The sequence below is a fragment of the Gavia stellata genome, chromosome 1, assembly GCF_030936135.1.
Source record: "Gavia stellata isolate bGavSte3 chromosome 1, bGavSte3.hap2, whole genome shotgun sequence".
NCBI lineage: Eukaryota > Metazoa > Chordata > Aves > Gaviiformes > Gaviidae > Gavia > Gavia stellata.
In genome coordinates, this window is record NC_082594.1 from 117,066,519 (window position 1) to 117,087,875 (window position 21,357).

The 21,357-nt window shown below is 40.9% G+C and overlaps 1 protein-coding gene across 1 annotated transcript; it reads right to left on the reverse strand.

The window, feature by feature from the left end:
• Positions 1 to 9,702: 9,702 nt before the first annotated feature.
• GPA33 (glycoprotein A33) lies at positions 9,703 to 20,182 on the reverse strand. Its single transcript, XM_059826097.1, has 7 exons — positions 20,134 to 20,182; positions 15,367 to 15,518; positions 14,240 to 14,450; positions 13,519 to 13,677; positions 11,187 to 11,300; positions 10,432 to 10,555; positions 9,703 to 9,784 (listed from the first exon to the last, which is right to left on the reverse strand). The coding sequence occupies exons 1-7, from the start codon at positions 20,180 to 20,182 to the stop codon at positions 9,703 to 9,705; spliced, it is 891 nt and encodes a 296-aa protein (XP_059682080.1).
• Positions 20,183 to 21,357: the final 1,175 nt, after the last annotated feature.

A 21,357-nucleotide genomic window follows, 5' to 3' on the forward strand; every position in this document is an offset into this window, starting at 1 on the left:
ACAAGTTTAATCAGGTTGATAGATACCAGTCATAATTATTTGAGGGCACATAAAAACTGGGAGGCTGTCTGTCGTATCACTAGGAAGTTAGATGTTCCAATTTATGGATGTACAAGTTTTGGACTAGTCCCCCAAAAGTTGTCTGAGCCTCATCCTTAGTCCACGTGTCTTTAAGCAGCTGATTCTCAGAAATAAGAGCTTATTTTTTGGAGTTGTTTCTACATTTTGTTCCAACAGAGGTCCAGTTGTGAAATACTATTTCCATAGCAACTTAACTGTGAGAAGATATTTACTTCATTCTTTGTAGGAACTGAAACTCAAAATTAGGTCGTTCATTCTTTTGGATAATAAGGGAAAAAACCCCAAACAAACCAATCAAACAAAAAGCAAAACCCAACCAAAATAAGAGGTCAACACATTTATTCATAAAACTTGAGCATGCTGATCAGTATGTCAAAAAAGGCCAGTTGCTGGTTTAGTTGGAAACCTGTTACAGTTGCTATATGGTCAGTTGAGGCCCTTCTTCCAGTATTGTAGGATCACTGAAACATTTTGATGCCTCTTACCTAAGAGTTTGCTTATATCACTGAATTTTCTTGAATTATTCTGTATTTCCTTCCTTTGAAGCTGTTGTTCTACCTGCTAAATTTCACCAGATAAGGGACAATAAGCCTCTTAAGACTGAGATTTACCAGTCAAGCATCTGGGAATGTTGTAACAGAGTTAAGAGTGTCTATTTAGTAGTGGTAAAGGCTTCTCTGCATTGGAGTAGAGCTGTTTGAGGTTTAAGTTTCTTAACTGACAGCTGTTGCTGCACTGACATTTCAAAACACACATAACTGTAATCTTTGAGTTATTTTCAGAGGTCAATTTTGCAGTAAGTTTCACGTTTCAGTTCTTATGAAGAAGAGAATTCATTATTATTAAAATATTTATCAGTATTGGTGTAAGTACACAAACGTAAGAGCATTTGTTACTATGCTTAAGGTATTATATATCTTCAAGACTGAGATAAAGAATCTGAGTAGAAATGGAGAAATACAGAGTTAGGGTTCCATGGCATGTCTATACCTTATCACCTGTAACTTAAAATAGTACATAAGCTGTAGAAGGCCTAGTACATGCTGTAGGCAGTGGGCTGTTAACTAGGGCAGTAACTGTCTTACTGTAATAACCAATAACCTGTGGCGTTTTTTGTAGTGAAAACTGTAAGATCTATAAAATGAGAATGAGTACACTAACTTGATGTAACCCATTTAATACTATTATTCTGCATATATTGAGGGGCATCCCTAACAGCTGTTGGAGGATGATAGAAAATTCTTTCGTTTTGTAGCTCTGCTTCTCTGGCTGTTTTGCCATTTGAAACTCTGTTTGATTTCTTGAAAAATAAATTCTGCGTAAGAAACACAATACAGTAATGCGTCTCTCCTTCAATGGAAAAGTAAAGATGAGGTAAAGATGGTGACTTACAATCTTAGTACACTTCTTAAGTGCAAGAAATAGTACTGGTAAGGCACAGGCTATAGGTCAAAATTAGAACAAAATTTTCCCCACTTGCATGACAAAATTCTCAAGGGGAAATAAAACCAAGTAAAGGCAGAATGGTTCCTGAGCAGAGTTTGAGTGATGCAGCCTGGGAGCTTTAAACATGTACTTTCCACATGGGGAAAAAAGTAAGAGTAACTTAATACTCTCTGCATATGGGTGTATAGGTACCATGCAAATTGAACTGTCTAAAGAGTTGTTTTTGTAAAGGAGACATCTAGCAGATTCTATCAAACCTCACTTCCTGTCCTCCTATTAGCGTAGCTTACTCAGTCCTGTGACAGTAATGGGTACAAGTCTTCCTGGTTTTGTATACACATTAGGAAGTTAATAGGTATTTTTGTTCTTGTTATATAAGTAAGTAGACAAATTGTTGAATTGTGCATTACTACTCTCTACTATAAAGGTTTTGGCTAGGAGAACAGTTGTCTGAGGGTCATGAAAACACAATGGACTGTGGTGGCGACTTTGCTGATCTAGTCTGTGACATCAGTATATTAACCTGTAATCATACATTCTTTTACATTCTATTCAAAGAGTATATAACTGATATGGAAAAATAAAGCATGTTCATGTAGAGTAAGCAGCAGTTACTGCTTCTCTGAAGTAGAAACTATGAATTTGACTGTTATTTGTGCATTTCTGGCTTGTCCACCTTCTTTAAATAAACTGTAGAAACCTGGTATGCGGAAGAAGTTCCTACTGACCACTGTCTCTGCTCCAACTAAGAATATTCTTATCAGTACCCTGTATTCTGATTTAGCAGAAATGTTCTTTTAAATATATACTGTAGATACAATAATACCTGGTTTTGATGTCTGATTTAATTTGAAATTTGTTTTGAAGACTGATCTTACCAGTAAACATCAAGGCAAAGAAGGCATTCAGTCCCTTGATCTTCTCCTGGTCCTTTATGACCAGGTCCCCATTCCCATTCAGATGCACCCACAGAAGTTCTCCTTGTTGCCATTCATGTGCCTCACCAGCTTTAGCTCTGGGTGGGCTTTGGCTTTCCTAACTCCATACCTGCACACTCACACAGTATCTCTGTATTTCTTCCAGATGCTATCTCCTGTATATTTCCTTTTTATGTCTGAGTTTTGTCAGGAGCTCTTTGGTCGACCTCTGCTTCTTTTCTTGTTTATCTTGGAGGAGGTGATACTTGAAAAATCAACAAGCTCACCTGGACCTCTCTTCTCTTCAGGACCATATGCCACAGGATTCTTCTAAGCAGATCTCTGAACAGGTCACAGACCGCTCTCCTGAGGTCCAGGGCTGCGATTCTGCTGTTTGCTTTTTTCCTTCCTCCTAGGATTCCCAAACTCCACTATCTTATGGTTACTGAAGCTAAGTTTGCACCCCAGTCTTCACATCCCTGACCAGTTATTTCTTGTTTTTAAGTATGAGGTCCAGCAGAGAGCACCTCCCCTCCTTGGCTCCTCAGTCACTTCTATAAGGATTGTCAGGCTGCTTCCAGTTGTCTGAAGAAAGCCTTGTGTACTTCCTCCTGATAAGGCTGTCTACAGCAGACATCCACTAGACTGTCATCCATGTTGGTCTGCCCTCTGTGTCTAATCCATGAACTCCTGACTGGCTCATTGTCCACCCCCAGGCAGAGCTCTGTGCATTCCAGCTGCTCTCTCACATGAAGAGCAACTCTCCCTTCTCACCTTCTAAGTGGGAGAAAACATGCCGATAGTAAGTGATGTGTGGGAACGGAAGCCTAGTAATCTCTTTACTCCCAAGGCCTGTAGGCTTAACAGTTGTGCCAGTTTCAGGGTCTGCATTATAACTAGTTAAGTTATCAGAGAGTGTTTGCTGTGTCTAAAGTAAGATTAATCTTTATTACATCTTTAGCAATATGTTAGTCATCAAAATCTTAAAAGATAGAGGGAAGGCAGTAATTTGGTGGGGATTTTCTGGGTGGAGGGTCTGTCAAATATTAGGTGTTGGATTTTGCTGTTCAGGTGTGTGTCAAACTGGAGGAAGCACTGCTGTGATCCTTGGTCAAATGGTAGAGTTGATACTCTTTCCACAGGGTGTGTTCTTTTTTTAGCTCCCTGGGGTGAGGTCCATGCTGAGTCATACACAAATAGAAAACTTGCTTCCATTCCAGGGACTCTGGGTCTTGAGCCATCACCGTCAGATGGTGTTGTGCTGAAGGTCAGATTCTACTGAATAAAAATTTGCGTTGGGTGAATGAAAACCTGTATTCAGGGAAGCCCTGTCTGGATTTCCTTGCAAAATAGCTGTAGCTTTATGTTCCTGACATCTTTTAAAAAATCTGCATAATTAATACAGAGGGACTGTGCTTTTTGATCTGTTAGTTGAATTCAAAAGTGCTAATCCTTTCCCGTAGCAAGAATTTCAAACTTTCCCCAAAAGTTAAGTGATTCAAGTATATGTGTGAAACCGAGTATTTAATTTGTGGTTGATAGAAAGAGGTATATGCAGCTGACTGTAAAGGCTTTAACATCTTTCTATTTGGCAGAGTAAATGTACTGTAGTGGAGCAGGGGAATAACAAGTTTGTTGTCTAGTTTCTGCCTTCTTGATGTCTTCTGCAGGATTATCATCCCTTGCTTCCACCCTAGAATGAGCTGCCAGTTAATTTTTATTGCAATGATTCAGTAAAATGAAGAAATCAGCAAACACTTCTATTAGTCTAACCCTGTATTATCTCTGTTCCCTCACTTTTCATTGGTTCTGTCTTAGAAGCTCTCACAAGCTTCTTTAATTACCATTTCCAAATAATTCCCCTCACTCCCTAGCGAACAGGTGAAAGGCAGGAGAGAGGAGTTCCAAATTCCTTTATGTTGGGCTATAATAAATTTAATACTAGTTCCAGTGCATCCAGAATTAATCTAGATGGTTTGCTCATCATACTGTGAACTTCTTCAGATAGAAGACTGCCTTGGTGTCTTTTCCTGGAACAGATGATACAAATAAATAGAAAAGTAATGCTGTTACTCTAGCAACAAGAATTGTGAGATAATTAACTCTTGTCTGTCTGATCAGTTCTGAAGTGTGCACTATACTGAATCTTGTAATAACCAGTGGCAGTGCTGGGTTTTGTGCCTGTGTAATACTGGAAATACTTCTCAAAATCCTGAGAAGTGTGAGGAAGGCAGTGAGAGCAGACCTTGGGAGTTATGTGGGAAATAGGTAGGGGTAGAATCCCTGGGGGGCAGCTCTGAAGAATAAGGGAGTTCATTAAGGTTGGCAGTTCATTAAGAACAGTGTCTTCCAAATGCAAGAACAGTCCAGGAATGCAGGTAGATCTGTCAGGAGACTGTCTTGTCTTTACAGGGAACTCATGGCTGCACCCTAGTCCTAGTGCCATATATGGGAGGTGTGGGGTACAAAGGAAGAATCCACAAACACTGGCCAGGCATGTAGGGATGGTTTTTGGAAAGCCAAAGCTCACCTGGAGTTGATGCTTGCAAGGGATCAGGGTCAACAAGAAGAGCTGTTATGACTTTGTTAGCAGTGAAAGACTGAAGAAGGAAAAAGTGATCCTGTTGCTGAATGGTGTGAGTGATTTAGTAACATGGCTGGAGTAACATAGGTAAGGCTGAGGTGCTCAGTACCTTCTTTGTTTCAGTGTTTACTAATAAGGTCTCTCAGATCTCTATACTCAGGAAAGGTTCAGGGAGGAGAATACCAGCAGTGGATGAAGATCGAGTCAGGGATCAGTTGGGAGATCTTGACCTATACAAGTCCATAGGGCCAGATGGGCTCCATCTAGGATGCTGAGAAAGCTGCCTGACATCTCTGCAAGGCTGTTTTCTTACCTTTGAAAGGTCACAGAGAGCATGGAAAGTCCACCGCAATGGAAGGCAAACATTGCACCCATCTGCCACAAGGATGATCTAGGAAGCCATAGACTGCTCAGCTCCACTGGACTCCTTGGAAAAAACATGGAGTGACTCCTCTTGGAACATGTTTTTGGGTACATGAAGGAGAACAGGGGGAATGGGAACAGTCAGCATGGATTTGCCAAGGCTAAATCACTTCTGACCAGCCTTGACCAGCCTGAATACTTTCCAGGATAGGTTTGTGAATAAAGGGAGAGCAGTAATGGTCATTTGCCTTGACTTTAGCAAGGCTTTCGATATGGTCTCCCACAGTATGCTTGTATCCAAGTTGGGATGTTACAGTCTAGATGGGTGGACAACCAGGTGGGTAAAAATCTGGTCATACTCTACATGGAGTCAACTGACAAGCTGGGGTACTGGAGGAGTCTATACTATGGTCTGTTTAGTGTCTTTAGCAGTGATCTGGAGGAGGTGATGGAGTTCACTCTTGCCTGCAGAAAACACCAAATTGGAGAGACCAGCTGATACACTTGAGGGCAGGACTGCCATACAGAGGGACTTAAACAGGCTGGAAGGGTGGGCTAATAAGAACCTTATGAAACACAGCAAAGTCCTGCACCTAGGAAGGAAGAACCCCTTGCAGCAGTACAGCCAGGACTGGCAGGAGAGCAACTCTGCTGAGAATAAAGCCCAAAACTAAGAAGGGAACAAAAAAAAAGGGAATTTGGAAGGTGAAATAGGAGCAAGGGTGTTGATGAGAATACTTGCCTTGCAGGGTGTCTCAGAGGACTGGGAATCCTGACTCCTCTTTATCTTCATGCTTCTGCATTGTGGTGATCTGTGTCTCTAGTCAGGTCACTTACCTTCTGTTTCATCACTCTGTCACTCATAAATAATAGTGGTTTGCTTGCAATGTTCAGTGGACCTTTAAGTTCCTTGGATGAAAAGTGCCTAGATAGGGATAAGTCTTAAAAGCTAAGTGACTGATACTAGGAACAAATAACGAACATTTTTTCCCCAGTAAGCCATATAGTATATTGCCTTCAGAATGTTATAAGCAAGTAAAAATGTTAATGGAAACAATTAAAGCTGGGAAGTGAAGGAGCAGTGTACTGGGGAGACGTTCCTCCCCTTTAAATACAAGAGGGAAATGTCGTATAGTCCTGGTTAATGCAATTGCTTTGAGCAGTGCAGGATGAGCCGATTTTCAAATTGCGTGCAAGATTTTTGTTCTGCCTACTTTTCATTGGGTTGCTAGATTGGTGAAGTGGACTTCTTTGCTTCCTTTATATGCTTCTTTATAGAGTAAATGACTTGTTGCAGGTTGCTGAGGTAGGGTCAGAGGGAAAAAGGGGTAGTTTTTAAATACCCTTCTGGTATGCTTGCGAAAACAAATCTTGCTAAGTAATGATGTGTCAAAATCTTGCTGTGGTTGTTATTCCATTTGTGGTAACAGATCTCAGCAGTCTTGCAGATGGGAAAATGGTTTGTGAGGGCTTAAATCCTTGTGTTGTGGTTCTTCCTGTTCATGCACAGTTAAAGCTTATATGTGCATGTTCTTCCATGTGGAAGCTGAACTTAACTACACAGTAATTTACTGTAGGCTGTGTAAAGGGTAAAGTAGAAATTTACTTTCCTGCCTGGACATTCATTTTCTGCCTACTTCCTGCCTTTTGAGGGAAGTGAGTATTGAAGTTGGGTATATACACATTAATTATTTTGAATTAATTAATTATTGCTAGCTTTCTCCATCTTCCCCCACAAATACATTAGTGCTTCTTTAGTTTTGTTTAAAGTTGTGGGTATACTACAAGCTCTTGGAGTTATTCCTGCTTCCGAAGACATAGAAGACACAAAAGTAATTAATTCAGTCACAGGAAAACCTTGGAGTAAGCTAGGAATTTGAATATGTGTGTTTCTGGCTGAATGAGTTTAACAAATTGGTTGAGGAAAAACACATGTAGCATTCTGATAAATACACAACTTCCAAAATGTTAGTCTTATTTAAAAAAAAAAAAAGAAAAAAATTGGAAGCAGCGGTGAAATATCTCAGCCATCTCTCTATGTGATATGACTTAGTTTATTTCCCAGTGTGTAACTGAGCTTAGCATTGTAGAACGTAAGTAGTTCTGCTTTAATGGTTGTCAAGTTTGACTTTCTCTTTTTTTCCCCTGCTAGTTCTTATGGAACCTGCTTACAGAGAATTGAATTCATGTTTTTGGGGGTCATTATGTAATCTCTTCTATATTTTGTGGCTGGTTTCTTCAGATAACAATGCTGATTTGCTAATCTACATTTTTCTTTATGGTTAAAATGACCGATGTGCAAATGTTACTTCAAGACTTCAGCTGACAAGCAGCAATTAAGCTTCACATATCCTAAGAGTGAAGAGTATTGGATAGGTAACACAGTGTTAAGATGGTTTAGAGGCCAGAGCCAGTTTCTGGCCATAAATACTTCTGCTAGTTGTCAAGTCCTTTTGCTGGTCTTTCCAGTTAATATCCAGTTAATATCCTCTTCAGCCCCAGGGTATTGCTGTTTGTGAGGGAACACAGAGTGCTGACTAATGTCTGTAACATTTATAAAAGAAATAGCTTTTGTTTCACAGTAAAAACTTGTTACAATGCTAATTAGATAATTCATACTATACTTGCTTGTTACAAAAGAGAATAAAATACATATCAGCTCTGTTTCTGAGCTAGGCTCCTTGTTTTTTATCTGCCTCCAGCTTCTGTGCGCAAAATTTTTTTTTAGTCATCCATTTTTGCAATGTTTTGTCATGCATCTAAACTAAGCACGGGAATAGGTCCTCCAAATGTCTTGCTGAGTTGCATTTCAGGTTGTTCATTGCCAGAGAGATTTGGGTTTGTATGTACTTTGTAAAGAGCTCTGGTTGTTGGTCTTTACAGTTGCTACTAGTACAAATGAATAATTATATTTGAAGTACCATGTAAAACAAAGGCAGCCAGAAAGCAAGCCAGCATAACAATTCTGTTAGTCTGATTTACATAGTTTAAAATCTAGAAAATGCTGCCCATATGTAGGAGGATTGCTGGTTTTTCTTCAAAGTTATATTTTAGATTTTTGTTACAGATTTAAAAGTAACTACTTGGGGGTAAAGGGTATGTGGGAGGCATTGCAGTGAGTTTCTGAAACTCCTGAAGTCAAAGATGCAGTAGAGAGCTTTGAAAGGACAAATATTGTCGTGTAAGTCATTTATTGAACATGTCGTCTTTTTTTAAAGAAAAAAACAAAAAAACCCCAAAACCAAACAGCTCTTAATTAGATTTTAATACCATATGGACAGTTTTTTGGCAAAGACAGACATCTTATCTCTTCCAAAGATAAGATACTGGTTATGGGAGTTCCTCTCCACATCTGCACACATTTTGCGTATACAGCGCTTCTAAATAAATTGTTAACAATTTTGAATAAAAAAGTACTTTTCCTTCTTTGTTTTTCTTCTTTTTATTAAGCATGTACTTGCCATGTACATGCTTTCACACTGTTATTTCTTCAGAAGCAGGAGCAATGGACTATTTCTGACTTGCCCATGCAACAGTCAGGAGGGAAAGGATCATGTAATGAAAATTAGTATTTAGGAGCTCTCTGAGCTGGAACTCATAAGTTCAGGAATCTGACAGTATGTAGGCTACCAGACTGTTTCTAGATCTTATGAGCTGCCAATTACAAATCCATCTAACTTCTTATCTTATCCATTCCATTAGTATGCATTGTTGTTCCAAACAGGAGACTTTCATTGGCCATCTGTGATTTTTGTTTTTCCCATATTTTTATTTATATGTGCATGTATAATACATACAAAGAACACATTTTATAAAATGTCCTTAAAAATCAGCTTGCTTCGGTCTGCATAAAATAATTTCTATACTGGACAATGCTGTAAGCTGTGACATTTGCATAACACCATAAACAAGACCACCCTTCCTTGATGACTTGCAGTTGGTGACTTTGAAACCTTCTGTGGATCTGGGGATACAGCAGCAACTCTGTTCTCCAAATAGACCTGACTGGCTTCTTTTTTCAGAAAGTGGGAACTCTAGAAGGCTGGTTATTTTTGGGTGACCGCGTGAAACAGTGCTTCAGATAAATTTTTCTGCTATGAGGTTATGTATTAGTACTCATTGTACGTTAAGCACTTCTTTTCAGGGAGACAAGGATATTCTCTCCCAGAACTTGAAGGCAGAGCCATTAGCTTTAATTTTATTACTCAAAAAAACCTTCTTGCAGTAAGAAAGAGGGATTGATTTCTTTCCTACAGTGATGTCTGTGCCTCAGCAAATCCTGAAGATGGCATTGGCCTCCTGCTTCTTTCTTCATTCATCTTCAACATCATCCTCTGCTCTCTGATTCCTTGTAGGTGTCTCGTTGGAGGGTTCATTTCTATCTTCTCGCTCCCTAAAACATTGTTCAGGAGTAGAGATGTTAATTAAAACCAACTAGAAATTTTACTGAAGGGGTTTTGTGTCAAAATTATTTTAGACTGCTCTAAGCTGACCTGGAAGTACACCAAACTGAACTCCATAAATTAAGTCTTGTGGGTGATGCAAGAGGTGCATGAGCTATTTTTTTTTCCATAGCATGTATGTAGAGAAAGTGTGACTGGTGTATCTTTTCTCATCCTACTTTTGTTCCAATGGTCTGTTTCCATCATGAGAATAAACAAAACGTTTCTATCTTGGAGTGATAATTCTGAATGGCGATTTAGGCTAGCAAGGACAGAAACAGCTATAGGCAGTCAGAGAAATGAGAAAAAGTCTGGGCTTTGCTTATCCAATAGCTGTGTGTGCTTGACTGAGTTGGGTTTGCTAATTCAGTTCCAAGGTTTGGATGTTTGGGTTCTACCCCAGAGACCACAAAGGTGTCTGGTAATACTGGGCATATTCCATGAGGAGAGATGTGAGCCACTAGGGTAGAAACTGAAAGGAGAAAGCAGTGCACACTTTCCTTCTTTTTTTTGTGCTTTCCACTCCATAGGTTAATGCTGGAGGGAGAATGTGAGCCCTTCATATGTTCCATTCACTTTTCTAGAGAAAGGTACTTACGTCATCTCATAGTCCTTGTCCTTGTTGACCCGACAGCAGCAGCAATAGGCTAAAATACCAATAACTATAATTGCAGCAACAGTTCCACCAATGATGCCAGCGTAAAGAGCTATGTTCATCGATGCTACAGAGGAAGAAAAGAATTACCCCTTGCAGTGAGAATGATATTAAATACAATCAGCACAATCACTGGACTTCAAATCCCACCACCAGATGTCAGATCTCACTACCAGAATCACAGAATCACTATGCTTGGAAAAGACCTGTAAGATCATCAAGTCCAACCATCAACTAACACCACCGTGCCCATTAAACCATGTCCCACAATGCCACGTCCACACCTTCCTTGAACACCTACCAGATACAGACTGAGTAGAAGCCACACTTATTTTGCTACAGCAACTGGAATTAATTACGTACTGCATAGCTGATAAGTCTGCAGGAGCAATTAGTTAGATAGTGATAGGGAGGAGCCCCTGGATCTGAACAACTGCTGTACTTTGTCAATACGGTTTAAGTTTCAGACTTTAGGGGCTCAGGCCTATCTCACTCTACACATCTTTTTGTCATCTGTGAACTAACTCTATGAGTTAGTGAGTACTCTATCAGCATGTAAACCAATGCAGAGAATCTGTCTTAAAGGTAAAAAAAAGTGTGCTTTTTTTTTTTTTTAGAATGAAAGCAGAATTTTATACTTCTGTCTGCATTGTACTTTCTCTGGTACTGCTCTTCTAGTAAGCAACCCCATCTCTTACGTGGCACAACGCTGACTGTCATGTTGCAAAATTCCTTTCCCACAATGTTTGTTGAAGTGCAGATGTAAAAGCCAGAGGTATCTGCCGAGATGTTCTTCAGAGTTATTTGTTCCCCTGTTGCGAAACACAAATCCAGTCCAAAAAAGAAAAGAATTAAAGCAGGGAAGGAAGTGGGGACAGCAGCCCTTCAATTCTAGCCCAGGGTAGTGGGAGTGACGAGAGGCTATTAAAGCTGATGGATTACTTCATCTTGCTCAGGAGTTGCCATGCTAGTCCCTAGGTTTTAGTGTGATTTGCGGGAAGACAAATGGAAGTGTGCTGTTTTGATTACAGGGAACATGTGGCATATGAACATTCCTTTTAGAAAGAAAATTGTAGGTGGATGGTAAAGAAGTATGTGTGCTTAGTGAAAGCTTTTTTTGCATTGGATTTTGCTGGGCAATATAAGATGGCCCAAACCGGCATCTGGCTTTGAGAACTGGCCATCTGATGAATTAACTTGTAAAACAACAAAAAGCTCTTAAATCCTCCAGCTCTTAAGATTTCAGATCTGAATTGTTTAGCAGTGGGGGAAATAGCTTTCTAATCCTGGAGACACCATGCAGCCTGTGAAAATAAATGAAGGAAAAGAAATGCAGTGACATGGCATTGCTATGGCACTGATTTTTTCTGCCCAACCCAACAGAGCTCAGAACTATATACTAAAGCTTAGCTCTGTCTGCTCAAGCAGTCAGTTTTCATTTGTTCTGTCTCCAGTTGACATTTGTATGTGTAGTCCATGCTTTTTGCTTGTGATCTGCTGATAAAGGTCCAGATTCCTGCTCTAAAAGCAAAAGGCTCCGAATGCTTTTCAGTGGGTTTCCTGTTTTGTTTTCCCTGCGATCTCACTTCTGTCCAGACCACTCGTGGGACTGGGATTCTGTTTAGTCTCTGCTGGCGCCTAGTGCCAGATAGTAAAAGAGCATTTTATTTTTTTTTTTTAGTCTCTACTTACTGTCCATGCTTACGTCACGGTTTTTTTGCACTGTGATGTTTATAGCTCTCAGAGTTGCTGTCTATTACTGGACTGTAAATCCTCCTATATTAAATCAAAAGTACTTGACTGGTGTGTCAAATTGGGAAAAATGCGGGTCAGCTACTATCAATTTTGGAGTGGCTAAGGGGATTCTGCACACTATGCAGCACTGAAAGAAATTGTAGCAACAGTGGGGCATCCAGCCACCTTGGGGCAGAAGGGGACAGTCAGCACACTACTTAGACATCGGTGCTCTGATGAAAACAGAAATGAGGTGGAAATGGATCAGAAGAGACTCCTGTCCCGGGGAAGGACAGGATGAGGGCAGAAGCTTGCTGCAGCTGCTGCTGTAAGACGACAGATCCCGGTATGTTCAGGGCTGTGCGTGATGTGTTGGCACCACTTAGTGGCCAGTCAAACGAATAAGGTTTGTGTCCCTGGTGACATTTCATCTTTTGGATAATTTATGCAAGAATCAGCGAGTGTTGACTATACTATCGCATCTGATCATATTTAGTTTAATTCCTTAGCGATGTTACAATAACTTAAACCAAAAAGGGTAGGTTCAGATAGTCAGTTTTTCTGGAGCCGAACATACCAGGAAGAGACAAAGTTGTTTAAAGGAATAAATCCGAGTCCTCTGTCTCTGCTACACTTCAAAGACTATTAAACCCTCATTTCTGTGTGAATAGTTCTGCAAAAGATCCTGTCGTGGAAATTCAGTTCCTTTTTTTTTTTCCCCAGATTCTGACTTAAAATGAAAGCAAATAAAATATTGGGGCCTGTGTGAGAGTCCTAAAGAAGCAGAAGCCTCCTTTATGCTTAAAGCAAGGAATGGTGTAACTCTTTCTGATACCACCTTCCTCTAGGTGAGGAGTCATCTCTGGAAGGAAAGTAGCTTTCAGAGCCAAATTTTGTTTGCCTTCACCACAGAAAGTGACCTGGTCGTTGTCGAGTGAGCTGGGATATAAAGACACACCAGTTAGAAACCTCAATGTTATTCCTCATGTTATGCCCCCCTTACACCCAGAAATTGAGAATTAATTATTTCTGGCTGCTTCCAGAGTGAGACAGCTTTCTTGCCAGGTGAGAGCTGAAGTGAAAATCTTACTGACCATTGTTACTTCAGGTAACAGTCCTTTTCCCCCTAAGTTACTCGTAAGTGTGTCTTGTATCAAAAGGACAACTTTTCAAAATCCTGGTCAGAGAACTTCCTAGAAAAAGCCTTAAGTGTGTTTTTTGTATTTGCATTTAAAAATATTTCCAACCCTGATCTACAGAGAGCTCAAGGACTTGATGTCTTTGAATTTCCTGTACCTTCTGTTGTTTGTAGTACACGGGGCTCATTTTCTACATTGAAGCTTTGCCAGGTATATCTGGGCTTTGGGGAGCCCTCATGAGAAATGCAGGTCAGATTGATTGTCTGTCCATATTCTGCTGTCCCCAAAATCTTGCATTCTGGCTTGGATGGTGCTACTGAAGGAAGAAAAAAGGAAGGAGTTTTGTTAATCAGAAGCAGTTTTTTGTTTCAAGCCATGTACTGCACCTGTGGGGTTTTTATTCTTGCTAAAGAGAGGCTGGTCTTGCACCTACCACCTTCTTCTCAAAGGAACTGGAGTGAACTTGTCTGTAATTTGTTTCTCGCTTCTTGGCACTGGTCAGCCAAGAAGGAATTGTAACATGCTTTTTGGGATATGTCTAATAGTGTTGGGTAACTCAAGTCCTCCTTTGATAATTGGAGTATGACAAGCTACAGGGGGAATGAGGAATGCCCTGTAATGAGGCAAGGGTTATTAGGAAAGTGAACTATACAGTTCTCAAGACTGTTTTCTATAGTCAGATGTCTAAGGGAGTTGGGTGCTCTAAGCCTTCCAACCTACTTTTGTAGTAGTAGGAAAAGACCAAAGATGGAATTGTGCATGATGAATTCCTGGAAAGTTTTTTTCTGTTAGAAAATCTGTTGTCTAAACCAATATGGATATTAGAGGAAGGACAGCGTTTTATCTAATTGATCTGGTGTTGTCTCCATCATGCTTACCAAGGACTGAAAGAGCCACGGTTGCAGTCTGCCTGGGGGGGTCATTCCGTAGACGAACATTGCATGCATATGTCCCGTTGTCTTCCATGGTCACTGCATTGATGGTGATACTGATGTCCCCTTCATTCACATCACCACTAAACTGTACACGGTTTTCATAACCCTTGCCATACTGTACAAGTCCATCAAAATACCTAGTGACAGCATCATCCTGATAGAGAGGCAGGGAAAATGATCAATCTTAGTTTCTTCTGTGTGAGTCTACAACCTAACTTAATGGATTATCCCACTCTCAAGAGAAGAGCAGCTTGGAAAAGAGGGCCTTAAGCTACCCCAGTTTGCCAAAAAGCCAAGAAAAACATAGAAATTCAAAAGGATCTGGGTTTCTTTCTGGAATCCCTGTCTCCCACCTTACCTGAAGTCAGAGACAACTGATTTCTTTCGCTGGGGCTTATTCACCTTTTCTCACCATGACAGGACACTGTGAGACTTATCCGAGATTCATATTATCAATCAAATTCCCCTAGGATTATACAAACTCCCTTGCTTTTGTCCAGCAAAGATCTTCAGAGAAGAAACCCTTGGCAGTTACTGCAAGGAGATCTCCAAAGGCTGCTTCCTCTCTCACTAATTCCCAAGAAGTCAGGGAGAACTTTAGAGGTCTCTTTACCTTCAAATACTTCATGTGAATGTAGGAGACATCAAGAATCTCTCCATGTACTATTATCATCAACTTAAAACTTCTTACAGAGTATCAATGATATGTGTATATATAGATATATATAATATATATACTTATACATATATTTTTATATAGTATCTGAGTATTTCATATATGTTAATAGATGTAAACCCACAGTACATACAGTGATGTATCCTCAATACAGAGATGCAAGACCAAGAGAGAGAAAAAAGAAGGATGGGGGCTTGCCTAGTATCATGCAATAGATTTGGGATAAATTGCATCTAGAATCAGAGCTTCTGTTTGCATAGTTCTGAGATTAAAGAAAGTCTTGAAGGAATCTTTTTCTTCCAACACACATTCCCACCCACAGTTCTGCTTTCATCTCTCCTCCCACCCCCCTCTTGGATGCCCTATCATAGGTTTCTTTATGCAACTTGATTACCACACTGTTGATTTTCCTCCAGACAACAACATCTCCTGAGGTAGTAGAAGCCTTAGTTTTAAAATGACAGCGGAGAGTAACGTTGTTCCCTCGTGCCACCTGTATTTCCTTAGCAGGTGCTTCCACAGTGAGGGCATGAGCAGTCACCAGAACTAGGAAGAGAATAAACTCTGCAGTCAGCAAAATTAACGACATCTGGATTCCACGTTTTGTCTCTTTGGCTTTCTTACATGCCACAATAACCCCACATCTCCTGTGACATCCATGATGTTCCCCACTGAGCAAGAGGTGATGTATGCTGTGACTGATTGACTATAGGAAGCTGCTGCACAGGATGGCTAAGAGCTAAACTCTGCTTTCCGTTCCTCGCTTCCCTCTTCTTTACCTGGACATACATTGCCATGCAGTTTATAAAGACATATTTTTTTTCTGAGCCCTCTTTCAGTGTGACTGACATCCTTTGACAGTTCTAAATGTACAGAGGGAGACAGATAAACAGATAATACAAATGCATCAGCAGCCTTAAGGATTCAGGCTAAACTAACAAATTGATATTGTCAAATTTCAGGGATCAGGAAAACTGACAGATAACTTGCCTCAATCCAAGTCCACAGAGAAGTGACATTTTGTGCTAGGGAATCAAAACCTGTTCATGTAATGACCTGAAAAGAGAGAAACCTAGAAAAGTAAAGACAGCTTGAAAGAAACGAGAGGAGAACAGCTATTTGTTTTTACAAATGAGTAGGGTAGTAGTCACCTTTCTCCAAGAAATGTAGCTCCTGCCTGTGGAGCGCAGGAATAGCTGAGAGTTGAATAAACCAGAAATCCCTCTGTGCCCTGGTGAAGCATGCAGGGCGCAGGGTAGGTGTTTCTTGCTGTATTCCATTTGACTTGGTGCTTAATTCATCATACCCAAGCATTAGCTAGTGGCAGATCTTAGTTATTCTCAGAATTGGGCTGGAGGTTTACCACCGCCCTTCCATAGATGATTTTCATGCCTGTGGGAACCTATGTTTAAAAATACCTGCTTTGCCCTTACAGTTTGTGTGTTGTTTTTTTGGGGGTTTTTTTATGGCAACAAACAATCATTTGGAAAAAAATCTAACTCTGAAACCAGTTTAAGAGAGTGCAGGAAGGCAAGAAAGGGAGTGCTGCTCAGAGGCACTCCCATGGCAAAGAGGAACATGGTCCAGTAAGGAGGAAAGTGGAAGAAGGCAGAGATGTATGCTTTCCCTGAGAGGGGCAGACTGTGTGTGGTGGTGAAGGTTTGCTTCTGAAAGAACCAGGCTGAGTCAGTGTTCCCCATAGAGGACTTGACTGAAAAGTTGCTATCTAGCAAGCTTTAGGTCCTCATTCTGCCGTTATCTCTGTCCAGATTAGATCCATAAGGAAATGTAATGTGTAAGGGAGAGAACAAGGGGCATCTAGATTCCACCTTGAGTTGCAAATGGATTGTGAATACATGCTTTTTTAGTCAGGAAAAGACCACAGACACATGCATTAGGTCAGTAAGAGGAAGCCATTGGGAAGTTGAGCACTACAGATCCTTGACTATAACAGCAGTGAATGATAGCGTCCCTTAGAAAACAACAGCATAGGGATCCAAAAGATTTTGTTGTCACTGCGCTAGGAACCTGCTGGTAGCAGGTACTTGCAGAAGGTAACATGGGACAGTTGGCAAGGGGATTTGCTCCCCCTCGGGAGAGGCAAAAGCTTCCGTAACAGCTTCCCAGATCCAGTCTGTTCTGCATAGCAAATGGTCCTTCAAGTCTCTTCTTAGAAATGGCCTATACTTACAGAACTGCTGCACCTTTCCTCTCTTGAGAGGAGTTTAACAGGAATTTTCCCAGCAGCCAAACCTTTCCCTCCCCTATAACCCTTGTTCCTTGCTGCCGTTCAGGAATGCCCTCCCTGCCTTCTGAGGCAGCTTCAGATGTTTTCAGCAAGAGTACAAAGACTGCCTTCTGTGCTTGTTAGCATCCTGGTGAGGAGGGGCTGCCGAGTGACCACAGCAGGATGCTTCTAGCCGAAGTTCCCACCTTTCTGCATTCCCCGTCCCATAACCAAGTTGTTCTGTGGTCTTGCACAGTTAATTAGTTAAGCGTGTGTTTTAGTCTCTTCCTCTGTGACATGGCGGTAGTGGTTTCTGTTCTCTTGGGGATTAATTCATTTACAGCTGCTGACAGCTATGACAAGGAAACCAGCAGGGTAAAGTATTTCTAGCATGGTTTTATTGCAGCCACTCCCAGGTCTTTCCCTGCTCTGAAGCACCCAGTGAAAGGGCCATGTTTGCATAGCCCCAGGGCTCTTTCTGACTGCATTTTTCATTGTGCCCTCTGTATGAGAGACACTTACGAAAGGTTTCTCGTTGCCTGTCATGACTGGATAGAGACGCTTTCCTGCATTTAGGTGAAAAGCACGACCATCTGTACCAGGAGATGGAGCAAAACCCATTTCCTGATCCTTTTATCACTCAGAAACTGGTTCCACCAGGCCAGGGTTCACAGATCATTAACTAAGCCCTGAGGCAGAGAAGAGACTGCCCAACCCTAAGGCTTCCCCTCACAAGTGCTTTTCCTTCTTCCAATTGGACGACTCAAATCGTACAATAAATGAGATCTTTGTTTTTTCCTAAACATGTCTTCAGTGCAGAGTCAAGGAACAGACGAACCAAACACTGTGTACAAGAGACACAGCCCGTAACAAGCAAGACTGCTTATTCATCTGTTGCTGTCACCCTAATGCTCGACTTCTGGTGCTCTCCCATTTTTCACCCACAATATCTCTTTCTGGCTCCCACTCCTCCCTTGTTAGGGCACCTTCTGGCCCTTGGGGAAGCTGCATGGTTTCATTCCAGACACCATTTACTCACGCCAATTTCCTCCTTCCCCCTTCTCACTACAGCTCAATTCTTCACAAAGTCACCAACAGCCAGCTAGTCACAGTCAGCATGTCTAAAAATTGGGGTTTATTCTTCAGGGGTTGGTCTTTTTCTGAGAGAAAACAGAATCTATTCAAAGTACAGCTGAAGGGAGGAGAGGGCCAGTTCTGAAAGAAGTTCAGAAAAGGAGAGAGGGCAAATAGCCTATATAGTACTAGAGGGATGGCATCACCTAGATTTAAGCCTTAGAGTTACTTTTTTTGTGTTACTAATTAGTATGTCTATAACATTTTAAGAAATTGAGAAAGGTTTTGTCTCCCTCTGTTCAACTTAAACATTTGTACTTGTACAAATGAAGAAGAAAATCAAAGTGATGTGTCTACTTTCACATTCCTTACTGAGTAAGTGTTAATCAAAACAGAATGAAGGGCAATTAATAGAGCTGAAAATAATTAGAGGAATATTTGTTTGCTGAAAAAATTGAGACTTTGATCAAGCAAAATTATTGCTGGTTTGTCTTGGTAGATTTGGCTAGTGAGAAAAGTAGGAAAAGTGAAAATGTGTTACTTCACTTTCTCAAGGAAATGCTCCGACTTTTAATTCCTCAATACTTTACCTCAGAATTTATCTGAAGTTTAATTCCAAAGTGGGAGAGGGGAAACCTCTTAAATGTGAAATTTGCATTAAAAGTAAATACTTTGTTTTATTCAGAATGACCATTAAGGGGTTTTTCCTTCAGCAAGTACACAGTACCCATTGTTCACACAACTACAGTGAAAAGCCGTACAGCAGAAGAAATCGGCCTGTGCAGAGATCCTGATGCAGATCATTCAGGGCAGCGCTGGCAACCCAACACTGCACTGCCATGTGCTGTGCAGTTTCTCCACTCTGGTGCAGTGCAGGAATCTACTGTACCTTCTCCAAAAATTTTTTAACGCTGAATTATTACCATTTGAGTCCTGCCCAAGCAAGCAAGAAGAGCTTCACCCAACATAGATATTTCTGCTCTGAAAAGTTTCCCATCTATAATTTGGATAGCATGAAAGGTAAGAATAATGAAAAAGGAGAATGAATACCAATCGTATTACACAATTTACATAATGATCATCAAATCATGACTCAAGTCCCATTTGTTGCAAATGGACCACATCCACTTTTTCTAATTACGTTAAACTTTGTAAATTTCCTTCTTGTGTGTCTTATTGTTTCAGTGAGGTTTTCAGGATTTTTGTTAAAAAATCCAAGCAATTTCCATGTGCGTAGCTTTGTTTGAAGCCTGGAGAAGGTGTAGGAGCATTGGTATGAGAAGAAGAGACAGGTCAAAAAGAACTGAGACTGCAGGCTCTGCGAGGCAGGATGAGAAAGGGCAAATCTGTGATGAAGGCCAGGGGCGAACTGGCTGATCTATATGCGTTAGTAGGGATCATTGTGCATCCCCTTGATGTGAATAATATATAGAGATCACAAGTTGTATCAGAGTACATATAAAGAGCAGGATTTAAACTTGCAGAGACGTACGCTACATGCAGATTTATGTATGAAAGAATAAAACCCAAGGACTTCTCCATTTCCAGTTGGGAAGTTCCCTCTTCAGAGGTAAACATTGTATTTAATGGAAGCCATTAAAACTGTTTTTAAAAAATATTTTCCAGCCTCATGAAGAATAGCATTCTTTTCCTGTTCTTAACACTGTCTTTCAGCTTTAGGAGATGCCTGTGAGTCTGGACATTCGGCACAGAGATGGCAAACACACTTGCCTGATCATAAACATGAAGGAATTTTTACTAAACAAAAAAGAAACACACAAAGTCCATTGGAATACTTGGACTTTGTAGTGCTGTTTCCTTCTACCCAACCCTTGAGGACATAACCAAATTAGTACTCACTTGCACTGAAAACGAACAGCCAAAGTCTTTTCATTGCCATCCTCCTCATCTCTCCCTTGTTTCACCTCAAGGTGCTTTTCTTTGTAATCTCTAGGTGGCTGGGTGAGTAATTGGCTTTAGCTGAAGGGCTGCTTCACAGTGGCATCACAGGTTCACTTCCTCAGTCTCTTTTAAAGTGCTGCTTCTCTGGTCTGCCACTCCCCTCCCAGGCAGAATGACAAGCCAGATCACCAGTAGGCTTTGACATCGCTTGCTGCTCTCTGCCTAGGGGCAGAGAGGAGACTTGTGAACTCCTTCCCCAGTTATGAACTTTCTTCCCCAATTAAACCACCTTTCCCAGTTTCCCATGACACACAGGTACATAAAGCAAGAGAAGAGGCAAACCGAAGGGTGCGGTGACTGGGAGTGTACAACACAACTGAAGTCAGGCATGTGATGACATGTAACTAGGGGAGGGTAAGTCTCATTCATCTTAAATATTTATTAAGGGAGCCTAGGGCCAGAGCTAAAAAGGTATTGAAGTGTTTCACAATGCAGCCAGCTGCACACATCCAGGCTTTAAGGAACTGAGGTGCTTAACTCTGCTTACTTTAAATACCTGTAAGCATATGCAGTTTATGAGAATTTGATGACTAGTGGGTTATCTAAATATAAGTGAGATGCATCTCAACCAGGTTCTTACGCTCTTATGCCTAATGTTTAGCTGTGCCAGTGTGTGGCTTGCACAACAGCTGTATGTACTGAAGGTACTTTCTCCCTTTCTGCTGAAAAAGGCTGTTAGATAAACCAATCCATGGCTTGTAGCATGCTAGCTATGTATCTGTTGAGGAATGCGCAGTGAAAGTCCAGCCACTGCTCACATATTCTGCATGGGCACTTGGAAAGCACAAATAACAGCTACTATAATTGACTGAAGAATAAAAGGAGGACTGATGGCAGCTCAGGCAAATATCTGTCATTACATTTAATTGAGTGCAGCTGGCTAGCATGTCTTTTAAACTCTTCACTGCCCATAGGCAGCAAGGGATGTCTCCATCTGGGATAGTCATCTATGCTCTATTTCTAGCCATTTGAGAGGCAGTCACTTTTAGGGTGTCAGTGATCATTTTAGGCATCTTAGATGGGGACTTCATGTCTTCAGACATCATTTTCAGGTTAAATGAATCATACTCACAATAAGGTGATAATACTGAGGAACTCCGGGTTGATTATTGAAGGAGGTTA

Excerpts from the sequence above, each read along its gene's own strand:
- GPA33 (XM_059826097.1), bottom strand. The coding sequence starts at position 20,182 with ATGAGGAGGATGGCAATGAAAAGACTTTGGCTGTTCGTTTTCAGTGCA. Across the intron at positions 13,678-14,239 it reads CGTGGCTCTTTCAGTCCTTG|TAGCACCATCCAAGCCAGAA; the intron begins GTAAGCATGATG and ends TTCTTCCTTCAG. Across the intron at positions 11,301-13,518 it reads TGTACTACAAACAACAGAAG|GGGAACAAATAACTCTGAAG; the intron begins GTACAGGAAATT and ends GTTTCGCAACAG.